General features: G+C 46.1%; 1 protein-coding gene across 1 annotated transcript; it reads left to right on the top strand.

The window, feature by feature from the left end:
* Positions 1 to 1697: 1697 nt before the first annotated feature.
* Positions 1698 to 17591, top strand: LOC146342462 (vomeronasal type-2 receptor 26-like). Its single transcript, XM_084808554.1, has 5 exons — positions 1698 to 1733; positions 4916 to 5770; positions 15037 to 15264; positions 15987 to 16113; positions 16693 to 17591. The coding sequence occupies exons 1-5, from the start codon at positions 1698 to 1700 to the stop codon at positions 17589 to 17591; spliced, it is 2145 nt and encodes a 714-aa protein (XP_084664680.1).
* Positions 17592 to 24790: the final 7199 nt, after the last annotated feature.

Genomic DNA, 24790 nt, shown 5'->3' with positions numbered 1-24790 from the left:
AAATTGAGTTAGAAACACAACAGTCATTTGCCTCAGCACACTAGGGATGGTGGAGAATTCCACCACGGACTCCAATGAGGCTAGATTCTAAAGAATCCGTCCCCCCCCCCCCCCGGAGTCCGTGTCAGAACAGACCACTCACCATTTGCGACCGTAAAGCTGGTCGATTAGACAAAATGCAGCCGTAAATGGCTGCATTTAGGCTAAGCGACCAGCTTTACGGCCGGAATTTGCATCCGGGGACTGACTTACACAGAGATACGGCACGGCAATGGCTGCCAGCTGTATCGACTTTCTCCAGCCCTGCAGAGCTGGCGGCTGGCTCCACAGGTTCATAGCAGAGCCGGCCTGGACGGATTCCGGGGGGCAAGAAGAGATCACCTCCCCCCACATCGAGGATTCCAGGGGGAGGAACGGATAGACTCCCCGCCCTGCCGGACCCCTGTGGATGGCAGGTAAGGGGATGGCTGCATTTAGGCTAATTGACCAGCTTTACGGCTGCAAATGGCACCCACGACGCCATTTGCGTCCGGGGGACTGACTTACACAGAGATACGGCACAGGAATGGCTGCCGGCTGTATCGACTTTCTCCAGCCCTGTGGAGCTGACGGCCGGCTCCGCAGTTTCGACGTGGACAGGGATCCAACCCGGATGGATCCCACGCGGAGGCGGAGGTGAGTGGTCTGTTCTGCAGGTTCAAAGTGGAGCTGGCCTGGATGGATTCCAGGGGGCAGGAACAGATCACCTCCCCCGATCAAGGATTCCAGGGGGAGGAATGGATCACCGCCCCGCCGGACCCCCACGGATGGCAGGTAAGGGGATTCGTACATCCCTACAGCACACCACTGTTCTGACTTACATTCCTCAGTTTGGAAGCACGAGGACTGTATTAGTTACTGCGCTGTGGATTATGCTCCTGCCAGTTTCATGAGCAACCTGTGCACGTGCAGAACTGGATGCTGAGAGCAGCACCCGTCGGGATCCTATATAAAGATCATGTACCCCACCAAGCTTCAACCCCGTTTGGAATACTGCTGCAGTTGGCGGCGGGGAGGGGGGCCTTAGTGTTGTCAGGCGGGTCACATCAAGAGGGGTCTCGCTCATTGAGTTTGAGCAAGAGTTTCTATGACTGGCTCCCAGTGCCTGAAGTGATAAAGCGACTCTCTTTTAGAGCTGCCAAAAAGGCACAGACTGGACATTATCACAAGGCCTCTGTTCAAGAAAGCTGCACTGATTGACTTCCTGCCTGTCCAATAAAACAAAGCCAACAGAAAGCATGCATGGGAGCACAGTTAAAAGGCTTTGGACTGCTCACTGATTCTGACTTGCTGTTCTTCTTGCTGTTGCTGTTGCAGCGTCAGGATCTAGAATGTTATGGCAATAAAATGAGCTCATTCCTCTGATATCCGGTTGTAAGACTCTATGAAACTTTCATTGCAGCGTAATGCCTAAAAACTACCAATATGTCCTCGCCTTTGTTTTTGCCATTCATGAGGTCAGCCAGAATGTCAAGTTGTTACCCAACATCACACTGGGATCCATGATCTATGACAATGCCTTTAGTCCAGGAAGAGCCTATTGGACCACTTTGGACTTACTCTTCACAGCACAACGGTATCCCCTCAACTACATCTGTGACAAGGAGAAGAGACCAATGGCCATCATAGGTGGGCTTACCTCCCAGAACTCCATCCAGATGGCCATCATCTTAAGCACATACAAGGTTCCACAGGTATGTGCCTCTGTGTAGAAGCACGGCCCTAACCTTAAGAAAGGGAGGTGTGTAGGTCCCCCTCAGAATTTTTGAAAGATTCCACTCAGTCTGTTGAGCAGAGTCCAAATGTCAAGTCATTCTTGCTATGGATGTCTTGGAAGGAGAGTGCCTAAGCTCTTCCTAGCCCATATTCTCCACAGTTACAGATTTGGGCTTTGCGGAGTGTTTGCAAACTGTAACTCCAGTATTTAGGAACCCTTTGGACCCCAGTTATCTATCGATAGCTAATAATACTCTTCAACAAAACATACACCAAAATTAATTTTAAGTGGATTTAATGTAGGTTTTTTAATAACAAGAATTAGTAAAGGAAACATTTTTGATCAATTTTTCAATTTTATTAGAAATATACTTCTGGCATCACATCAAAATATAACTTGCATAAAATAACCTAAAAGAATATTGACCGGGAACCATGTGGCACTGTGTGGATCCGCTAACCACCCCTCTGTAGTTAGCTGGCGAACTTACCGGAGTGGTTTGCTGGCATCCCGGCATCCACCGTGACGTGAATGGGCTCTCAGGGGCCACTAGTGTCCTGAATGGCCGCACAGCCATAGAGAAAGTCTGCAGCAGCTAGAGCATCTCCCTCAGCGGCAGACGCTGGCGGACTCTAGGGCTGCGGCCTGGAGGTCCTATGGAGCCCGTTTAAGCTACCGGGGAGCCTGCCACACATAACAGTAACCCACCCCAAGGCCCCTTAACCTTTTCGTGGCGGTGGCTTAGTAAGCACACAGAACAAGCTTTTCTCCCCCCACATGACACACTACCCACTTTGGTTACCGGAAATTCCCCAACAACCATGGCTTAGCATGACATCTGAACAGGCCCTATGATTTCCTTCTAAAGAACAAGGAACTTCAAGGACAAGCTAATAAATTGTGCTGTGCCAAAGCCCCCTCTGCCCTTTCTCAGCCTCTTTGCTTCCCCATGAAAGAGGCTGCCATCTTTCTTCCTCTTGCGTTGGGTTGCTGAGAATTTTGGAAGATCTTCTCAGGGCACAGAGCTTCAGTGCCTACCTTACTGTAAGGGGGTGGCCGGGGGGGAGGCACTCTTTCTTTTACCATTTCCCCCTGTTCTGTCTTTGCAGCCTCCGGTGCATGAGCTTCTTTGAAAGCCCAGGAGGACCGCAGCAGGACGTCCTCCCTTGGGGCTTTCCAGTGCAGCTGCCTGCTGTGCCTGAAAGCTGCCCGAGGAGGGATTGTTATTTTCCGTAGGACTTTTCTTCTTGCTGTTGTTAAAAGGACTTTTGGGAATGACAAAGCAAAACCAAATGCCTCTCTCAGCTGCCTGTCAGGCACTCTGCAGGCCGCAGCACAGGGGAGCCCCAAAGGAGGAAGCCTGGGCCAAGTCCTCCAGGGCCACGCCAGGAAGCTGGAGCGGCTGGGGAGGCTGCACGGACAGAACAGGGGGGAAACGATAAAAGAAGGAGCACCCCCACTCCCCTCAGCCACCTACTTGCCACCAATTTCCGTGTGCAATTCCTTTTCACTCCTCCCCACAACGAATGGTCGAAAATAAACAGATTGAAAAATGCAGCACAGTGCTAGTAATAAAGAGCGATTGTAGGGAGCACAAGAGATCGACTACAAAGTCTTCCAAGGCGCTACAACACCCACAGGACACCACCCCTATGAACAGTGTGTGCAATGCAAATGCATTTGGTAGATGACCGAATCCAAAGATTTGATGAATTGGAAATGAATCTACTCTGAAACAACTGACCACCTGTACTACATGTTGGGTGATTTATGCCCTCTGATTCCTATGTAACAAACTTATTTGAGTAACATGTTCAGGCCTCTTAAAATATGATTAGCTGAAGATCTGTGCAATATTAGAAGCAAGAAACATGGCACTCCTTTGGGAGTGCATTTTGTAGAACAAAATCACTCTGCAAAACATAAATGGGCTGGGCTTTGCGAAAAGTTTTTAGAACTCACAATAGGATTCTTTTTTTTAAAGAAGACTTGAAGCTGGAGTTTCAGCCTCTTCTGTAAAGTTCTGTACTTTTGACACACACACACACACCCTTGAAATATACTGCATGTCTAGAAATGGGGGACCTTGTGCCTATATATATCTCTGAGAGAGAGAGAGAGAGGAGAGAGAGAGAGACTATTGCATATTACCATCTGTCACAAGATTCAACTTGGAGACTTTGTTTTTCAGTGAGCTCTGTGGGCATTTATATTTAAAGACTGAGTAAGTAATCAGAGGGAATTATGAAGTGTGACAATTAGCATTATTACCATGTTTTAAAATGAATGTTTTATTTTTAAAGTATTTTAAATGTATATTTATGTGCTTTTGTCCCTTTCTTCTTTTTCTAATCTAGCCCCTGAAGAAGGCTGTTTCTTAAAATAAAACCACATATATTTTTGCAACATCCTGAGACATGGGATCATTTTGGATGTTCTCCAGTTTTCTTTTCCCCATGTTTTCAGACAGGGGTGTTTCCAGCTCTGCCTTGATACACCAAGGGTGTACCCAGAACTTCTTCATGCAAAGCATATGTGTGTAACCTGAGCTACAGCCCTTCCCCTGCTTCCTGGAATAGATTAACCTCTCATGATTTGTTCAAGGATCACATTTAGCTGAATCAAGAAGAAAGGGATGTCTTTCTCATTTCTAAAAAATGCTTTTCTCTTTTGGAAATGTGAAGATCAAGGGGGAACATTTTATCATTTATGGTAGACTTTTTGATGGATTTGATCATGATCAAATGATGGAGCTGCCAGAGATGGCAAAACTTCCCATTATAATTAAAGAAGTATCCACAATTAAATTTATGTTAGACTGGAAACCCTTTATAGAATTTGTAGAAGAAACAGAGAAAAATGATATCTATGTATGTGGATTTTGAACTTTGAGATGGTTAATTCTCTTTTTGTTGATGTTGTCGTTGTTAAAATTAGGAGAGAAATGAGATGTCTGTGAACTCAAGGTATGATATACAACTAAGTTAAGAACTAGAGAATAATAATAAGCATTTTTTGTGTAAGGGGAGCCAAAGGAAGATATCTTACAATTTTAAGATATATTTTAGTGTATGTGTATTGTGTGTTTATGTTGTTGTTGTGTTTTGTTTTTCTTTTTAAAAAAATGATTATACATTAAAAATGCTTTTCTCCTTTTAGCTTACATATGGCTCTTTTGACCCCATGTTGAGTGATGAAACTCAGTTCCCCTCTTTGTTCCGGATGGTTCCAAATGAAGAACCTCAGTATCGTGGCATTGTTCAGCTTCTAAAGCATTTTGGATGGACTTGGATTGGCCTCCTCATTTCAGATGATGACAGTGGAGAAACATTTCTTCGAACTCTGAGACCAAGGCTCCTACAGAATAGTATCTGCATTGCTTTGACAAAATCAATTCCAACTGTGACAAGTCAGGCATCCACTGAGATCTTTACTAACATTCTAGGAAGAATACATTCTACACTCTGGTTGTACCAAATCAATGTGTTCCTTGTCCATGGGCATGGTCAGTCTATGGAGGGTTTAAGAAAAATTTTAGAATATTATGAATTCGTAGAGATGCGTCCAATGGAAAGAGTTTGGATCATAACAGCTCAGTGGGATTTCACTGCTGTTTTCCGTTCCAATCAGTTCACAAGAAAATCCTTCAATGGCACCTTGTCCTTCTCACTTCACACAAATGTGGTGCCGGGATATCAAGAGTTCCTTGAAACTATAAATCCATATAAATCTAAGATTTATTTCATCCATCAGTTCTGGTGCAGTACATTTCTCTGTTCACTCCCAATACATAACTTAGATTTGCCAAATATGGACAACTGTACTGGGAAGGAGAAGCTGGGGAGCCTCTCTGGATCTGTGTTTGAAACGGGGATGTCTGGCCAGAGCTACAATATCTACAATGCTGTCTATGCTGTAGCACATGCTCTCCATGCCATGTATTCATCAACGGCCAAACAGAGGGCAATGCAGATGAGAGGCAGATGGAATCTTTTGAAACTTCAGCCATGGCAGGTAAGACACGGATTCTCTTACGTGCGGACCAGGAGGCTGCAGAGCCATGGAGAGACGTGTAATAGAATGAATACACAGCACCCCCAGCCAACTGCTAGTGATCAGGTAGGCTCAAAAACACCACCAAAAGAAATTCAAAATAAATTATACAATGCCCTGAGAATGAGGCAGAAAAAGGGAAACCTCTTTCATGCGGGAAGAAAAATGTCAAGGAAACAGAGGTCAGATTTTGGTACAGTGTGAGCTCCACCTCGTCGCTATATCTGGACACAATCCTGCCCCCTCACACCTGCTACAGGACATTCAAGGAAGTAGGAATATTATAAGCATCTACATTAGAGACATGATGTCTCCACAATCACCCCTCAGAAACTGAATATTAGGAAGACCCTGGGGAAGGTGCTGAACCCTGAAGGATTACAATCAGAGCTCGGCCAAATTTCTCAGAAGACACTTTTTCTCAGAAAAGTTCTGAAATTGTCCTGTTCTTACCCACCCCTCCAGATATCAATGCCCATTTCACAGGAAGGTTCCAAATTTTCTTCACCTCTCCTCCCCACAATGCCCTGGAATGATGATGGGGCATTGTGGATGATGCAAAATAATAGCCAAGCTGCCAACACAGTTGATGCTGTTGCCACTCGCTGTGGCTATTCAAAAAACCAAAAAGCCTGAGGAGAAAAGAAAGAAGTTGTGCTATATGGATGTATGAGAATTTCATTTCTATTCATAAATCACTTGTAAATGCCCCATTCACAATCCCCAACATGAAGGAGAGTGCATTTTCTTCAAAAATGGTCGCACATTTCCAAACTTGTGTTTGTGTTCACAAAACGTGTACTTGAAAAATGCATTAACTTTCTCTAAACGTACAGCTTTCTCAAAATGCATAAGCTTTGGATTACTCATGCTTTAGTTTTTAAATTTTCAAAGTTTTGGAGTGAGCCAATTGAATTGCCCTGTCACACTCAAAGAATCATAGAATCATAGAATACTAGGGTTGGAAGGGGCCTACAAGGCCATCGAGTCCAACCCCCTGCTCAATGCAGGAATCCAAGTCCGAGCATCCCTGACAAATGGCTGTCCAGCCTCGTCTTGAAGGTCTCCAGTGTGGGAGAGCCCACCACCTCCCCAGGTAATTGGTTCCATTGCTGTATTGCTCTTACAGTCAGGAAGTTTTTCCTGATGTTCAGCCGGAATCTGGCTTCCTGTCACTTGAGCCCATTATTCCGTGTCCTGCACTCTGGGATGATCAAGAAGAGATCCTGGCCTTCTTCTCTGTGACAACCTTACAAGTACTTGAAGAGTGCTATCATATCTCCCCTCAGTCTTCTCTTCTCAAGGCTAAACATGCCCAGTTCTTTCAGTCTCTCTTCATAGGGCTTTGTTTCCCATCCCCTGATCATCTTTGTTGCCCTGCTCTGAACCCTCTCCAGTTTGTCTGCATCCTTCTTAAAGTGTGGTGCCCAGAACTGGACACAGTACTCCAGATGAGGCCTAACCAGTGCTGAGTAGAGGGGAACTAGTACTTCCCGGGATTTGGAAGCTATGCTTCTATTAATGTAGCCCAAAAGAGCATTTGCCTTTTTTGCAGCCACATCACATGGTTGGCTCATATTCAGCTTGTGATAGACAAGAATTCCAAGATCCTTCTCGCTCGTAGTGTGGTTGAGCCACATATCCCCCATCATGTAACTGTGCATTTGGTTTCTTCTTCCTAGGTGCAGAACTTGGCATTTCTCCCTATTAAATGTCATTCTGTTGTTTTCTGCCCAGCGCTCCAGTCTATCCAGATCACTTTGAATTTTGTTTCTGTCTTCCAAACTATTAGCTATCCCACCCAATTTTTGTGTCATCTGCAAATTTGATCAGCATTCCCTGCACCTCCTCCTCCAAGTCATTAATACAAATGTTGAAGAGCACTGGGCCCAGGACTGAGCCCTGCGGCACCGCACTCGTTACCTCTCCCCAGTTTGAGAAGGTCCCATTGATAAGCACTCTTTGAGTCCGATTCTGTAGCCAACTGTGGATCCACCGGATGGTTGTTTGAGCTAGTTTACGCATCAGGAGATCATGGGGTACTTTGTCGAAAGCTTTGCTGAAGTCAAGGTATATGATGTCCACAGCATTCCCACGGTCTACAAGGGAGGTGACTTGATCAAAAAATGAGATCAGATTTGTCTGGCAGGACTTGTTTTTGACAAATCCATGTTGGCTTTGAGTAATCACGGCATTGTTGTCAAGGTGCTTCCAGATGGATTCCTTTATTATCTGCTCCAGAATTTTCCCAGGGATTGATGTCAGACTGACTGGTCTGTAGTCCCAGGTTCCTCCTTTTTACCCTTTTTGAAGATAGGGACAACATTAGCCCTCCTCCAGTCATCTGGCACTTCCCCCGTCCTCCATGATTTCTCAAAGAGAATAGACAGCGGTTCTGAGAGTTCTTCTGCCAGTTCCTTTATTACTCTAGGATGCAGTTCATCTGGCCCTGGAGATTTGAACTCATTCAAAGTAATTAGGTGTTCCTTAACCATATGCCTATCGATCTCAATCTGCAATCCTGCCCCTTCAGCCTGTACTTCGCCTTTGCCAGGGGCGTCATAGACCCTCTTTTGGGAGAAGACTGAGCCAAAGTAGGAATTGAGCACCTCTGCCTTTTCTTTGTCATCTGTTATCGTTTTCCCATCCTTATTTAATAGCTGAACCACCATTTCTTTCCTCTGCCTTTTACTATGCACGTAGCTGAAGAAAGCCTTTTTGTTGTTTTTAGCATCCCTTGCTAACCTCAGCTCATTCTCAGCTTTAGCCTTCCTGACGCCATCCCTGCAATTCTGTGCTATCTGCCTGTAATCTTCCTTTGTTACTTGGCCTTCTTTCCACTTCCTATATGTGTCCTTTTTTGTTTTCAGGTCATCCCTAAGCTTTTTGTGAAGCCACATTGGCTTCTTCTGTTGTCTTCCACCTTTTCTTCTTGTTGGAATTGTTTGTGATTGTGCCTTGAGAATTTCCTTTTTTAAAAGCTCCCACCCATCTTGGACTCCTTTTCTCGTTAGCGTCGTTCGCCATGGGACCTTACTGATCATTGTTCTGAGTTTATTAAAATCAGCTTTCCTAAAATCCAGGGTATGTGTTTGACTACACTCAGCTTTTGCTTCCCTTAGAACCAAGAACTCAAGTCCAACGTGGTCGCTTTCCCCCAGAGTTCCTGTAACTGCTACTTTATCCACTAAGTCATCTCTGTTGGTTAGGATCAAGTCAAGGATAGCTGATCCTCTAGTTCCTTCCTCTACTTTCTGTAGGAGGAAGTTATCCGCCACACAAGTCCGGAATTTCCTGGAGGGGCCATGTTTTGCAGAATTTGTCTCCCAACAAATATCGGGGAAACTGAAGTTCCCCATTACTACTACATCATTTTTCCTTAAAACATTGGCTATTTGCTTTTCAAAAGTTTCATCCTTGTCTTCTCCTTGATTGGGTGGCCGGTAGTAGACTCCGACCACCATGTTCCTTTTATTCTTTGCTCCATTTATTTCAACCCAGATGCTCTCAATGGGGCTACCAAGCTCCTCCTCCTGTATTTCTGTGCAGAGATATGTATTTTTCACATACAGTGCAACCCCACCTCCCTTTCTGTTCCTCCTGTTCTTTTTGAACAAGTTATATCATTCAATTGCTGTATTCCAGTCATGAGAGTCATCCCACCAAGGCTCAGTTATACCTATCAGGTCATAATTTCCGTCTTGTATTAAGGTTTCAAGTTTGTTCTGTTTGTTTCCCATACTCTGGGCATTAGTATATAGACATCGAAGACCATGTGCTTCATAGTCTGGCTTTCTTCCTACATGTGTCTGAAGACTATTATTGGGCGCTATCAGAGCTGTTCTCTCCATTGCACTGCATGCGCCTACGTCCATTGTTACCCCCAACATTACATCTCCCTTCCCCGTAGGATTCAGTTTAAAGCCCTCCTGATGAAGTTCTTCATGCTGTGGCCAAACACATTCTTCCCATCCTTTGTGAGGTGCAACCCGTCCCTAGCCAACAGCCCATCTTCCAGGAAGTATAGCCTGTGGTCCCAGAATACAAATCTCTCTCGTCGGCACCACCTTTGTAGCCAGTCATTCACCCAGAGTATTTTTCATTCCCTTTCTATCCCTCTTCTAACTACTGGAAGGATGGATGAGAAAACTATCTGGGCCCCAAAGTTCTTGAGTTTCCTTCCCAAAGCTTCAAAGTCTGACGTGATCTCTTCGTAGCTCTGCTTGGCGGTATCATTTGTTCCCACATGGATGAGAAGAAAGGGATACCTGTCAGTGGGCTTTATGAGTGCAGGCAACCTTTCAGTCACGTCTCTAATCCGTCCTCCCAGGAGACAACATACCTGGCAAGTCCACGGGTCTTCGCAACATACTTGGGTCTCGATCCCACGCAGCAAGGAGTCTCCCACTACTACCACTCTTCTCTTCTTCTTCTTGTAGGCCTGGGTTTCATCGCCTCTGTTTGACTGACCTTCAGCCTCTTGCTCACTCTCATGCAGGTTCCCCTGTGATTCTTCCTCTGCAGGCTGTCCTCCAGTCTCATCCGCAAGTACCTGGAGTCGGTTCCACAGCTCCACTGCTTCCACTGGTGCAGAGTGGCGTCTAGTTCTTCTTCTCCTAACTGTCACCCTTTTCCAAGGAGTATCCTCTACTCCATTTTTCTTCACCTCAGCATTTCCCACTGCCTCATCTTGCTGTTGCTCTTCAAGCTTCTGGTCTGCCCTGTGCTGCTGTAGTTCCCCCATTCTGTCCAAGAATGGACAGTGTTCATGTTCTCTTATTCCCTGGAGGGTTGACAGTCGCCGCTCCAGTCCACTTACTTTGTCTTCCAGCAGCGTGATCAACTTGCACTTGTTGCAGGTGTAGGCCATGTTGTTCTCAGGCAAGAAAACAAACATTGTTTTCAATGACTGAAAACAAACACTCAGATTACTGTGCACAGGTTTTGTCTTGTTGTCCCTTTTTCAATGTCTGTATGACAACACAGACACAGTTCCATTTCTTCTTAATTCCTTTCCTTTGGAAGTATTGGGCCTCACTCATGCAAAAGGCACATGTAGGATTTACTTTTCTGCATTGGACTGGGATCTGGTGAATGGTCAAAATTAGGCCATTGCCATGGTCTTGTCAAGGGACATTTGGGTTTGTTCCCGCTCTGCACAAGCATCAACACCGAGATAAAGAGTCTTCCTACGAGCATTATGGAAGCATTCAGTTTTGGAGAGCCTAGGTATCTCCCTCTTGGACCCTTTCTGGTGGTGTAGAACTTGGGATTAATGGGAGCAATTGCTAGCAATTGATAGGAAGTCAACTTGAGTGGCAAAGGAGTCATGCTGAATCAGGCCAAGGACAGGACAGAACTCTTTTCCAGGCTTATCAAGTGGTGATGGCGAAAATGTTCTGCTCTGCCAACCAGATCCAGCTTAGCTCTTCAGGTCAGTGGGGGAATTGTTAAGGCACAGACTGGAACCCCCAAGCGGTGAATTTCGTATTTAGCTTTGTAAGAAGGTGAGTAATTTAATCACCTTCTTACAAAGTAATCGTATTTAGCTTTGAAAGAAGGTGAGTAATGAGAGACATGATAAAGGGGTCCACAAATATCCATGGTGTGGAGAAAATAGACTGGTTGTTGTTTTTTTCTCCCTCTCTCCTAATACTAGAACTGGGGGGTCATCCAATGGAGCTGAATGGTGGGTGCTTCAGGACAGAAAAAAGGAAGTACTTCTTCACACAGCCTAGAGTTAAACTATGGAATTCACTACCAAAAGATGAAGAGATGGACACCAGTTTGGATGGCGTTAATAGGGAGTTAGATGATTCAGGGAACATAAAGGTGTTAAGGGCTACTAGCTACCATGGCTATATGCTACCTCCAATATCACGGGTGGTTTGCTGTTATGCTAATGTCCTGCCTGTGTGCTTCCCTGAGGCATCTGGTTGGCCACGTGAGAACAGAAATGTGGGCTAGATGAGCCTTTGGTCTGGTCAGCATGGCTCTCCATGTGTTCTTCTCGGTAGCCCTGTACGCGTGTTTAAAAAAGGGGTAACAGCACTGGGTGAGCAGGAAGAGTGCTCCAGCCCCACCCCTCTATTCGGTCGCATTTGTCACTCTGGACTTCTGGAGGGTGGTTGTCTGAAGAACAGAGCCTCTGTATCCGGTGGCTCTCCATGTGAGCCACAACGCGGATTTTCCAGAGTTCTGGCTGATGTGGAGAGCCCCCATGGATACTGGAGGCTCCTGCTGCAGACACCCATGCGCCATGTGTACAGATGACAAGCGCGATGCAGGACAGGGGCAGGGTGGAGCAGTGCTTCTCCTCATACATTGCTTTTAACCCTTGTTTTTGGGGGGGACACCGGAAGAGGTCTTGTCTCTCACTGTGATGCATTTGCTGAGAAACGTGTGCATATTTGATTTAACTTGGAGGTAGTCGATTAGAATTAACCAGGAATTACTAGCAGCATCAGAACGAACAGTTTGTTGCAGTTGCTCAGATCACTCTCATACATTTCTGTTCACACACCCCAGTCATGAAGCCAGGTATTTCTGCAACCAGATGCACTGGAATGGTTCACACATCATGAAAACCTTGACTATGGCTTGAGTAGGGGTTGTCGTTGGATCATGGTTAACTTGAATCCGCCACTTCTGTGGGTTGGCATTACATGTGAACCCTGCACTATGGTTTACCTCTGGTTATTAATTTTATTATTATTAAATTTATTAATCGCCCATCTGGCTGGTCACCCAGCCACTCTGGGCGATGTACAACATACAATAAAACAGTTTAAAACAATAAAATTCTACAGTAAAAACATTTTCTAAAATACCCTAACCCACCCCAATGCCTGCCTGAACAACCACGTTTTTAATGCATGACGGAAGCTCATTAAAGAGGGAGCATGACGGAGTTCCCTAGGGAGGGAGTTCCACAGAGTGGGGGCCACCACAGAAAAGGCCCTCTCCCTCATCCCCACCAGTCTGTCCTGGCTGTTGGGACAGAGAGAAGGCCATCCGAGGCTGATCTTGTTAAGCGGCCTGTCTGGTGTTGCTGGAGGCGCTCCTTAAGATAGGTTTGGCTGGAACCATATAGGGTTTTAAAGGTCAAAACCAACACCTTGAATTTGGCCCGGAAAACAACTGGTAACCAGTGCAACTCCTTCAGCACTGGAGTGATGTGATCTCGCCGGCGGCTGCCTTTAATCAGGTGAGCCGCCGCGTTCTGTACCAGCTGCAGTTTTCAAACTGTCTTCAAGGGTAACCCCACGTAGAGCGCATTACAGTAGTCTAAACAAGAGGAGACCAGGGCATGTACTACCGATGGGAGCAGATGGTCGGGAAGGAAGGGGCACAGCCGCCGTATCAGATGGAGTAGATACAGCGCTGTCCGGCTCACAGCTGACACCTGAGCCTCCATGGACAGCTGGGAGTCCAAAATGACCCCCAGGCTGCGGACCTGGTGTTTCAAGGGTAGCCGTACCCCATTCAACACCAGGTCAACATCCCCCAGCCTCCTCTTGTCTCCCACCAAAAGTACCTCGATCTTGTCAGGGTTCAGCTTCAGCTTATTCCTCCCCATCCAGCCACTCACCGTCTCCGGACATTTGGACAGGGATTCTACGGCCAACCTTGGTGAAGTTTTGAATGAGAGGTAGAGCCGCGTGTCATCCGCCTATTGATGACACTGCACCCCAAACCTCCTGATGATAGCCCCCAGTGGCTTCACATAGATGTTAAATAGCATCGGGGAGAGGACGGAACCCTGTGGCACCCCACAAATGAGTGGCCACGGGTCCAAAACCTCCTCTCCCAGTGCTACCCTCTGGTACCTGCCGGAAAGGAAGGACCAGAACCACCACAATACGGTGTCTCCAATGCCCAACCCCTCCAGGCAGTCCAGGAGAATACCATGGTCAATGGTATCAAAAGCCACTGAGAGGTCGAGGAGAACAAGGAAGAAACATTCACCCCTATCCAGAGCCCTCCTCATATCATCGACCAAGGCGACTGAGGCCGTTTCTGTCCCATGCCCAAGCCTGAAGTTAATAGTTATTAACCATTAACTGCCCAGGAAGAGGACCCATCTTGCTGGTTGGGCTGCAAACTTTCAGTTGCTCACCATTAACAGCCCATAGTTAAACCATAGTGTTGGGTTCACATGTAATGACAGCCTATAATTCTACAATAACCCATGATTCAACAACAACCCATACACAACACATATTCTGGGTTGTCATTACATGCAAACCAGCTCATTATTCCTTCAATTCTGCACACCTCTTACAAGAGTAAAGAAGGGAAAGGGTTTAGGGTTATGTTTGGTGTCTGCTAGGGTCAGAGACTGCTGTTAACAAAAGGGAAAGTCCTGCCCACGCACACCTGCACAGATCCACATGGGAGAGCCATTTCCAAATCACTCTCTAGACTAGGGGTTCGGAACCATTTTCAGCCTGAGGGCTGCATTCCTTCCACCTGCCAAGAGTGGGTGCAGCCAAAGCAGCAATCTCTCTCTCTCTCCCCAGACTTTCTTTGTGTGCTTATCTCATGTATATTCTTTCTTGCAACCCCCTCCTATTTCTACCCTCCTCTCCTCCACTTCTTGGGGCTGTGATGGAGGTGAGGTGAACTAGCGACCCAGGAAGATATCACTCTCTTCCTTGATCACTGGCTTGTTGAGTTGGATTCCTCACAGCGCAGTGGATCAAGAGACCCAGTGGGCTGCACCTGGTCCACAGAGCATAGTTTTCCCATCTCTCGTCTAGGCCATTCAGAACAGAGTCTCTTGGCCAGTCTTTTAAATAGTGTACAGCCATTTTGGATGGAGTACCTTCCAAGGAGTAATTATTTTTGCTTCTATTTTTAAAGCCAGTACCCTGGCAGAGGAGAACCAGCCTCCTCTGAGATTCTCCTTCAAGGACACAGATCCTGAAGCTGGACCTGAGCACTACCTCAAAAGCAGAACCTTCTGGGGATTCCATCAGGAGGGTCCACACATATCTAACATTAACAACATTCATCTTCTCTTCAATAATAGGGAATTTTAAAAAATGTTGCATGTCTGTTTTTGCAACTACAAAATCTTGAAAACTCACGTTCATTGATATTGATAAGAGTGGGCCAAGGATTTCTCAGGCCCAACGGTCACATCTGAGCAAACTTCAGAGATAGAGCATTAACCCTTCCCCCACATCATCTGACAGAATATAACCTTTTCTCTTTGACTCCAGCTTCATTCTTTTCTGAGAAATATCCACTTTAACAACAGTGCTGGGGAAGAAATATTTTTTGATGACAATGGGGAAATGGCAGGAGGATATGATATTGTCAACTTGGTCACATTCCCCAATCGATCATTCCAGAGAGTCCAAGTTGGGAAGATGGATGCCAAAGCTCCGGCCAGAAAACAGTTAGTCATTAATGGAAGTGCCATTGTGTGGAATCACAAGTTTCAACAGGTATGGATATTTTTTCGATGATGCTTTTAGCATCTCTTTGCCCGTGAGTAGGGAGTAAAATGTCACCCTTCTTCACTCACTGGGAATACTTGTTCTGCCTCCAAGACTTCCAAATGTCTGTCTGTGGGCTAATAAGCTAAAGTATAACTACTTCCTCTCCTGCCTTGCCTCAAAAGAAATCTCCCCCCCCCCCCCGGTTACTATTTGCATCAGGAAGGAAGCTGTTGGCACCAACGCAAATACCAACTTGGGTGCAGAATGATCCCTGTAGGGGCCACTGTAAGGGCTGTGACACAACCGGGCTGGCATATTGCATTGGCATCATTCTTCTCCTGCTCAGGTCCACACCCCACCACCAACACTTTGAGCCTGCTTCCATCACCACTTCTGCATCTTGCTTCCCTCGCTTGTTTTCCCTACAATGCAAGCAGGGACCAGGGTCAGGAGATAGAGCAGTGTCTCCAACGTTCATTGCACCCTTTCTCTCTGGGGCATTGTTTGGATTGGGATGGAGAGTACAAATGAACAGGCAACAGTGACAGCAGTGAGGTTAAGTTGCCCAAGGGTCCTCGAAAAGTTGTAGCAGGCACAGCCCTGCAGTTCCAAAGCTAGGTCAATAGGCCTAGTGTGGTTCTTCTGCAGGAGGGTTGAATTTAAGAATTATAACCATGAGAAACCTGTTCATTTCCCCCATTGACCTCCCTCTTTCTACTTGTTATTAGACAGTCCCCCACGCCACCTGTGTCGAGAGCTGCCACCCTGGTTATAGCAAGATTGTCCAGCAGGGGCAGCAGATGTGTTGCTATGAATGCGCTCAGTGCCCAGAAGGGAGCATTTCAAACCATACTGGTGAGGACAAGAATTCAGATGCTTTAACTCTGGGCTTACGTTATTTCCTATCACTGTTTTTTCCACAACAGGTATATGAATAACTTTAGTAAACTCCATCTTGTTATGGAGGAAGTCAATGAAAGGCCCAGAGGCTGTATCCAACCAAACAGTTTTTCACTAGAGAGCATGTCTCCTTCCTTTTCCATGAGCTCAATTCAGCCTCTAAAGAGCTTTAAACAAGCTCTTTATTGAGAACCCCAAGCTTGTTTAAAGATACCGAATACCAAAACACACATGAGCAGTACTTAGTGTTTCTCTCCCCTCCAATTAAAACTAGGAAAACCATGTTGCAGTGTAATGGTAAGCAAAGTTCACATACAGAAAAGAAAGATTTGAACATGATATTCCTGATGTGGCTTCACATATTCCTAATGCAAATATTATAGAAAACCTGCCCAATAATTCTCACTTGGAATTGGCAAAAGATTCTTCACTACATTTAACAAAGTATTATTATATAACTCATGGGAGGTATGATTAATGGATCCCTGATCAATCCAGAAATTGGAAATATTGAGACCTTGCTTATTATTTCAGATGCAGATCAGTGTGAGGTGTGCTCAGGAGATCAGTATCCAAATGAGAAACACAATCAATGCATCTTCAAGCGCGTCGTCTACTTATCTTATGGAGAACCCCTGGGAGCAGTTCTAGTTAGCTGTGCCTTTTCGTTTTCCACAATCACAATTGTGGTGTTGTGGATCTTCATTCGCTACCAGCATACTCCCCTTGTCAAAGCCAACAACTGGAACATTACATGTGTCCTGCTTTCCTCTCTATTGCTCGGCTTTCTATGCTCCGTCCTATTCATCGGCTGGCCTGGAGAGGTGTCCTGCCTTCTCCGGCAAACCGTGTTTGGCATCATCTTCTCCGTCTCTGTTTCTTGTGTGTTGGCTAAAACCATAACTGTGGTGCTGGCCTTCATGGCCACCAAGCCAGGAAACAGGTTGAGGAAATGGGTAGGGAATCGACTGGGAATATCTGTGGTTGGCCTTTGTTCTCTTCTTCAATCTGGCATCTGTGCTGTGTGGCTGGCAACCTCTCCCCCCTTCCCAGAGTTTGACATGCACTCTCAGATCAGTCAGATAACCTTTCAATGCAATGAAGGCTCAGACACCATGTTCTACATTGTCCTGGGGTACATGGGGCTCCTGGCCATCATCAGCTTCAGTGTGGCTTTCTTTGCCAGGAAGTTGCCTGATAGTTTCAATGAAGCCAAGCTGATCACCTTCAGCATGTTGGTGTTTTGCAGCGTCTGGCTATCCTTTGTCCCCACCTACCTGAGTACGAAGGGGAAATACATGGTGGCCGTGGAGGTCTTTTCCATCTTGGCCTCCAATCTTGGTGTATTGGCCTGCATCTTCCTTCCCAAATGCTACATTATTATCCTGAGACCTGAGCTGAACACCAGAGACCAATTAGCAAGGAAAAAATGATTCCAACACTTCGTTCTTCAGAGGTGTGTTATTCTTGAGTCATTTCTGTTTATTGTAGTCCTATATTCGTGGTGAGAGAAACTGTATAACAGTTTAGACAATGCAGCAGAAATGGATGCCCTTCAGCCTCAAAAAGGTGAGCCAAAGCCCAGTGGTCAGACCAAAGAAGAGAAATATATCAAGACAGCGGCCACATTATTCCTTGCAAATTGTGAGAAGTTGTGCACTTCTGAAAAATAAGCACAGAAATGTCTTTGAAGCTACTATCTCTGCCCACAACTGCTTTTCCCAACATGTTCCCAGGATGCTACTAGAAGTACCAAAGAAGGCCAAGAGAGCCTCAGCCCAAAGGAATTAAAAATTGTTTTAGCATGGGCAAATCTCTCTCCCATACCTGACCATCAAAAAATTTTCAAAGCCTAGAACAGAGGTGGTTAACTTGTTCCCCTCCAGATCTTTTGGCCGACAGTTCCCATCATCCCTAGCTAGTATGACCAATGGTGAGGGATCATGAGAGTATTAGGCCAAAACATATGGAGGGCTAGCGGTTGCCCATGCCTGTCCAAAGCGTATGTGTGGTATCCATTCGCTCTGCTACTTGGCATGGAAATCCAATGCCCATGGTAAGGTGCTTTACTGGGAATGGGGGAGAATTTTGCTTGGTTTGTATTTTTAAGTGAACTGATTGGTTCCACACTTCCCAGAATGATGTGTGGATTGGAACACAATTATCTTTCAGCTTTTGTGATGCATTTCTCAGCTCAATCATTGTGCGCAAAAATGCATATATTGTGGAAATTGTGTATAAAGTGTACATATTAGGGCAAGCTGCAAAAAATGCTTATGTTTCAGGAAATTGTGTACAAAATAAAGGCAGATATTGGAATGTACGGATTTACAATTTGATAGATGCAAAACTTTCACAGACCTGAGAAAGACTGATTTGTCCATCTCTAATCTTTAATGATGTCCCCTGCATTTCTGATATACCTGATATTGCATTTTGCACTCTGTGTGGGCTGGTTGTAACTCTCCCAATCCCTGGTCAGATGCTTCATATTTGAAACACTTTGAAGTGTTGGGCATAGCTGGCCCTGGCCCTGGAGAATAAGCATCCCTCTGTAACTGTGCAAAAATAATAATAATAACAACAACAACAACAACAGAAACAACATCATTCACCTTTGGCCTTTACTGGAATCAAACCTGTGACCGTAGTAATATTAGCACCACATTCTAATCCAGGGGTAGTCAAATCTCCCTTTTGCAGCTAGTATCTCCTAATCCAGAGGAGCTAACTCAGGCGTGGGCTAATTGTTGGTGATCCAGATGTTTTGGCACAGAACTCCCATCATCCCTCACGATTGGCTACATTGGCTAGGGCTGATGCAAATCATAAGCCAAAACATGTCGAGGCCCACAAGTTGCCCACCCCTGCTCCAAGTGGAGGACTTGTTATGCTATAAGGTTTTCTCCTCTGCCACATGCCCCTCAAACTATTCTTACTCACCTCATCTCATGGCTTCTCCTCTGTTCCCACTTATTAGCTTATACAGCCAACCCCACCTCCCACCGCCCCACTGCCAGTTTCTCTCATCCCACCCACCTGCTGGAGCAACTGAATTGTAAGTATAGGCCCCACCTATTGGTCTCCCCTGTGGTCTAGGTACGTGTAACCTCTTGCTAGGCAACACTGGTTCACTCTAGGAATGCTCAAACTCAGCAACACAGCTGCTGGGGCATTGAGTTCTACTTGCTAGAGGGGCCAGGCATGGGTCTGCACTTTTCAACAGAGACTTCCTCAGCCAGATGAAATCGACATGCTCCCTGGTTTGTGGGCCTGCTGCCTGGAGGGTCACCACCAAAGAACATTGCCCCTGGGAGGGCTTGGGGGGGGGGGTTAAAGAGAGCATGGACCACTCATTTATCTGAGAGAGAGGGAGAGAGAGAAGAAGGAAGGTAATGATGTTCTCTGGCTGTTGAAAATGTGAAAAGACAGTCTGTCTGTATTGTACTTCATATCAGCTGATGCCAGTTCTTGCCAGCTGACCACAGCTGGCAGACAACGGTGGCAATAACTCACTGGCTGATAAGCAGAGCCATAAACCTGTCCAAGGCTCAGAAAGGAAGAGGGATGCCCAGGATTGGGAACTTCACCAATTCAAACCAAGCCAATGTGGCAGAGAGCAGTTGTATTTCCAGTCCAAAGTCTAAACACAGGAATTCACAAGCAAGGCTGAGGTTCACGGTTGGGATCGAGGTGGGGCTGACATCATCCAGTGCATGGAAACAACATTGATCTCCAGTTTTGCCCTCTCTGCTTCCTTCCTGCTTTTAACGGCAGCATCCTGGAGCAGCTGCTGGCAATCAGTCCTCTGGCCTCTGGAAGCCTCTCTGTCTTAAACAGACAGAGGCTCACCTCGGTTGTTCTTTTACATGAAGCTGCCTTTGCTCTGCTGGGGTCCATGGAAGTTCACCCTCTGAGTCCTCCAGGGTGGCTGCTGCCAGGCATGGACCATCGACAGGTGGTGATGGGGCTTGAGCTACTTCGGTGCTAATCCCTTCCTCCGGGTCTGGAGCCTGCCATTCCCCCTCATCCTCGGAGGAGTCCAAGGGAGGCATGACAGCTGATAAGAGTTGTGGTTTGTTGCCTGTAGATGTGTTTTGAAAAGGAGGTAGGGAAAGAGGGAGTTACAGCAGTAGAAGTAGATATGGCAGGGGGAGGCAGCCATTTTGTCATGGGGGAAGGCAGCACCACAGGATGTAGGTTGCTCCAAGTCTCTCTCTTAATTCAGAGAGCATGAGTGGCCATAGTAAGAGTTTCCCATGGTTGAAAGTACTGCTATTCTTTGCCAAATCAGTGAATGGGAAAACAACAGCCATCCAGAACTTAGTTCTGGATGAATTTGCTGAACTAGCTTATAGCACGGAAATATGGTTTGACAGGACTTGAGGGGTGATCTCTCCCAACATTGTCCATCTGGGTTCTCCATGAAGCATCAGGCAATAGCCAGCATAGCTAATGATGAGGGATGATGGGAGTTATAGTCCCATAGCATTTGGAAGGCCAGAAGTTGCCCACCTCTGGTTTAGACGCCTCCTCACCACCACATTGCAAGATCCCTGAACAGTGCCCAGGGCTGTTGCTCTAAGATTGGGGGTTTGGACAGGTGAAGGTTAGTGGGGCTAGAAACACTGCTGGAGACTCCCGTAATCGGGGTGCGCAGACTTCAGGCTTTGTTTTTTTTTTCCTAGAACACCAAGGTCCAACCAAAGGAAGGTGCAAAATACTGGATGGGAGTAGAGGGAAGCAGACATATCCTTAGAATTAAAGAACTGGGTGCCTCTGTGCACATCATCAGCCCGAGAGAGAGAGAGAGAAAATAGTACCAGAACTGAGCTCACAGCCCTTTTACAACACCCCCCCACACACACACACACACACTTACCCACCTCTGCCAGAGCTTACTTGCTCTCAGCAGCCCAATACAGGACCCCAAGAAAAGCCTTTTTGTTGATGCTGTTGCTGAATAATTCGGAGTCAGATCACCCAGAGTTCTACCAGTGGATCCCAAGCCACATTCTGTCTACCCCTTAATGGCCAGTGGCAACATTGCCAGGCATGTCTGGCAACTGCAGGCAAATTCCCCAAGAATCTTAGGGGAAGATTCTGGAGAAGATCGATTATCCTCCCTGCAGCCTCAGGGCAGTAGGGCAGTTAGGACAGGACCTTGGGGCCAAGGACCCACAGCCTGGGGGGTGGGGAGGAAGGAGCAAATGGACACCCAGAGAATGACAAGGGAGGAGGGCAACAGAAGCACACTCCATTTTATTCCTGCAGTTGTAACGCTGCTGTGATTTAAGTGGGTTTAAAATGCAAAATTGCATGTGTTTGGAGTATGACTATTATTTTTCAGCCAGGGTTGGCAAACAGTTTGGCTGTTGTTCTTGTGCTGACATATCAGAGCCAAGGGAGCAGTGGTAAAGCATGCAATGGCAGGGTGGGGGGTACGAAAGGTTAGTTCATGCTTCACAACTGAAGTAATACACCTGGGCATCTCAAGGAGAGGCCCATAAAACCATTAAGTCCAAGGTCTAAGATTACTTAGCTACATCACTGCCTCGAGGAGGAGGAGGAGGAAGTAGTTTGGGGGAGAAAAGCCCCCAGTTTTTCTCCCCAGGGAGACACAGAGGCAGAGAGCTGGGGTTGGGGCTCGGTGCAGGGATCTTGCAACTACAGTAGTCCTGATAGATGACCATCCAGCCCCTGCTTAAGTACCTCCAGTGAAGGAAAGACCACCAGAGACCTTCTTCCAAAGGAAACCAAACCTGAGTAAGCCTGTGCTCCTGGAGCTTCTCACCACCTGAAGAAGTGGAGGAAAGAATTCAGTTAAAAGACAACAAAAACAACAATCCATAAAACAGAAGGCCCATTTAACTGAAAAGACTTGTTGAAAATGGGCTATACCTCTGGGGCTGGCATGCCCTGCTTAGGAGGATAAACTAGAACTTCAGGCCAGTTGGGTGGGGTGGGGGGATCATTTAGACGAAAGATATTCCAGCCTGATTCAAAGTGCTGGTATTAACATTCACAGCCCTAAATGGCTTGGGTCCCAGTTAGCTGAAGGATCGCCTCCTCCCATATGCACCTGCCCAGACCCTAAGATTAGCTTCAGGGATACTTCTCCATGAGCCCCTGCCAAAGGAAGTGAGGCGGGTGGCTACCAGGAAGAGGGCTTTTTCTGCCATGGTGCCATGGCTGTGGAATGAGCTCCCTAGAGAGGTTCGCCTGGCACATACACTGTATTCCTTCCGGTGCCAGGTGATCATCTTTCTATTCTCCCAGGCATTTTAGCTTCCTCGTCTTTTAGCTTTGGCATTTGAAATCTGTATTTTAAATCTCTACATTGCTGCTAGGTTTTATTTTGGTTGTATTGTAATATTGTGGTCTTAGTGCTTTTATGTTTTATATTGTTTTAAGCTGCATTTGGTGGTTTTAATTTCTGTGAACCGCCCAGAGAGCTTCCGCTATTGGGTGGCATAGAAATTAAATAAATGAATAAATGAATAAATATGTTAAGGAGAGAGGAACACAGCATAGGGGGTTCAAGCATAGGCTTTGGGGAATTATACCACAAATAAAAACAGGCACCCTACCTTGGGGCAATCACCATTCCCCCTGTGGGAAAATCTCCTTTATGGACAGCATTGCGCACTCCAACCTCTGGCAGCTGTGTAGAATGGCAAGGCGCTATGCATGCAGTACATCACAGAAGTTTCTGGAGCAGGCAGGAGAGGACATACAAAGTTCACAGGGTCCACCGGCTGCTAGCGATTGTCCTCAAAACTGTCCCGCAGGAACTGATTGTGTGATGAAGTGCCCACCCGACACACTCCTCCAGCCTCACTGTGCCGTGGAAGATGGGGAGTGCTGCTGGGCAAGGTGTCTTCTAGAGCATCTTCACCTTGACAGACTCCCTAAGATGCTTTGGGTGAATGGCAGGGCTTCCCAGGACACAATAAGAAAAACACCACCGTACGGAAATGATAGCACACTGCAGGGCAGATACATGGCGAGCACATGCAACATCCCCCCAGAAGACCATGATGACGATGATGGGCATGGAATTTGACTCAGCTGTTTCGAATATCGTAAAGAAAGTTCAGTTGATATCCCCAGAAAGACAAATTCATCGTTGGCTGCTGCGCTCGGTTCAACATGAGCCGTATAGCAAATTTTGCCTAACTGATGTCAGAGAGGAGGGATGGCTTTGGAAACAGGCACAGAACAGTGACCAAAATCTATGAACAAGAGGTGGTCGGTGCATCCTTTTGTTCGGAATTAGGCTAATTAATAAACCACCCCACCTAAGATTGTCCTGGCCACTGGGCACCTGCAACAACATTGGCCATCACCTTCAGGATTAGCTATTTATTTATTTATTCATGCATGCATGCATTTCATTTCATTTCATTTCTGTACTGCCAAATAGCTGAAGCTCTCTGGGTGGTTCACAAAATTAAAACCAAAAAGCGCAGGATAAAAAAAAATGTAAAATATAAAAGCATTAAAACTACAATATAGCAATACAACCAGAATAAAACCAGCGTAAAACCTGGTGGCACTTGTTCACATAATCAGTTCATGCCAGAGGGTTTTGAGGACAATCACTAGCTAAACCTCAAACTCCTTCAAGGTGTTCTTCTAACCAGTTCTGAAAGTCTTTGGAAGTGATGGATTCTGCAATCTCCTTTTGATGGTTTATTTGGTTGCCCAACTGTTGTCCCATTATGTAGAAAAATGGAATGAAATCCTTTCTCTGGGTTCTTCTCTAATGTATGAGTATAAATTAGCCAAGATTTATTTGGGGACTTGGTGCAGTAATGAAGGCTGTGGTTCGGGTCCACTCGGGATCCATCTGTTCCCTGTGGTAATTCTTTCTTTACATATGAAACATAAATAACTGATTAGTACTTCTAAATCCCTGAGATTTCTGTCAATTTGGCAGGGTGATATGGAAACAATGGGCTGTATCCAGTGGTGTCATTGCTGTAGTACAAAGCTTGTACCACTTGCAGAAGCTTCACTGTCATCCTTGCTCAAGTGTCAAATCCAGTACCCTGATTTCGCTTGCACAAAACCCAAGTATTTTCACAACGCATTATGACCTCATTACACAAGGTGTTGCTTCTGTTTGTTGTGCGTATTGTTCCACTAGATATGGGTTGGATCTACATGTAGAAATCGATGGCTCTTCTCTAGGTATGAGTAAATCTGGAGCCAATCCAATGTTTTTGCACACTGAGCTTTTTAAAGAAAAAAGCTGAAGGAATTTCTGTCTGTCTGTCTTTCGGGCATCTATACCCCACCCGTCAGCAAACTTTCTCAGAGTGGTTAAAGGTTTCTTCTAGCTTTGTGACGTCCTGTGTCATGTAGAAATTGACCCAGAAGCCCTGAGTTGCGTTTCCTTCCATTTGGGGGTCGGAGGCCCAGTGGCAATACGGAGGCTCTTGAACTTCACGTCCTCCTCTGTCTCCTCTGTGTGCAGTGCCTTGGCTGCAGCATTATGAACACCTCCCCACCGCCCGCAGAAAAAATTCCTGTCCTTTGAAGAATGACCACAATGTAAGATGTCTTTGCCATGGCTACATCTGTGCCAGCCCTAGTCTTTGCCTGCAAGGGAAGGGGGGCATTGCAG

Source organism: Heloderma suspectum, chromosome 6 (assembly GCF_057233095.1).
Source record: "Heloderma suspectum isolate Gila_16-S chromosome 6, 16-S_ref, whole genome shotgun sequence".
Lineage (NCBI taxonomy): Eukaryota > Metazoa > Chordata > Lepidosauria > Squamata > Helodermatidae > Heloderma > Heloderma suspectum.
Note: the sequence above shows the minus strand (reverse complement) of the source record. Positions and strands in the feature narration are given on the sequence as shown.

Excerpts from the sequence above, each read along its gene's own strand:
- LOC146342462 (XM_084808554.1), top strand. The coding sequence starts at position 1,698 with ATGGCCATCATCTTAAGCACATACAAGGTTCCACAG. Across the intron at positions 1,734-4,915 it reads GCACATACAAGGTTCCACAG|CTTACATATGGCTCTTTTGA; the intron begins GTATGTGCCTCT and ends TTCTCCTTTTAG. Across the intron at positions 5,771-15,036 it reads TGAAACTTCAGCCATGGCAG|CTTCATTCTTTTCTGAGAAA; the intron begins GTAAGACACGGA and ends CTTTGACTCCAG.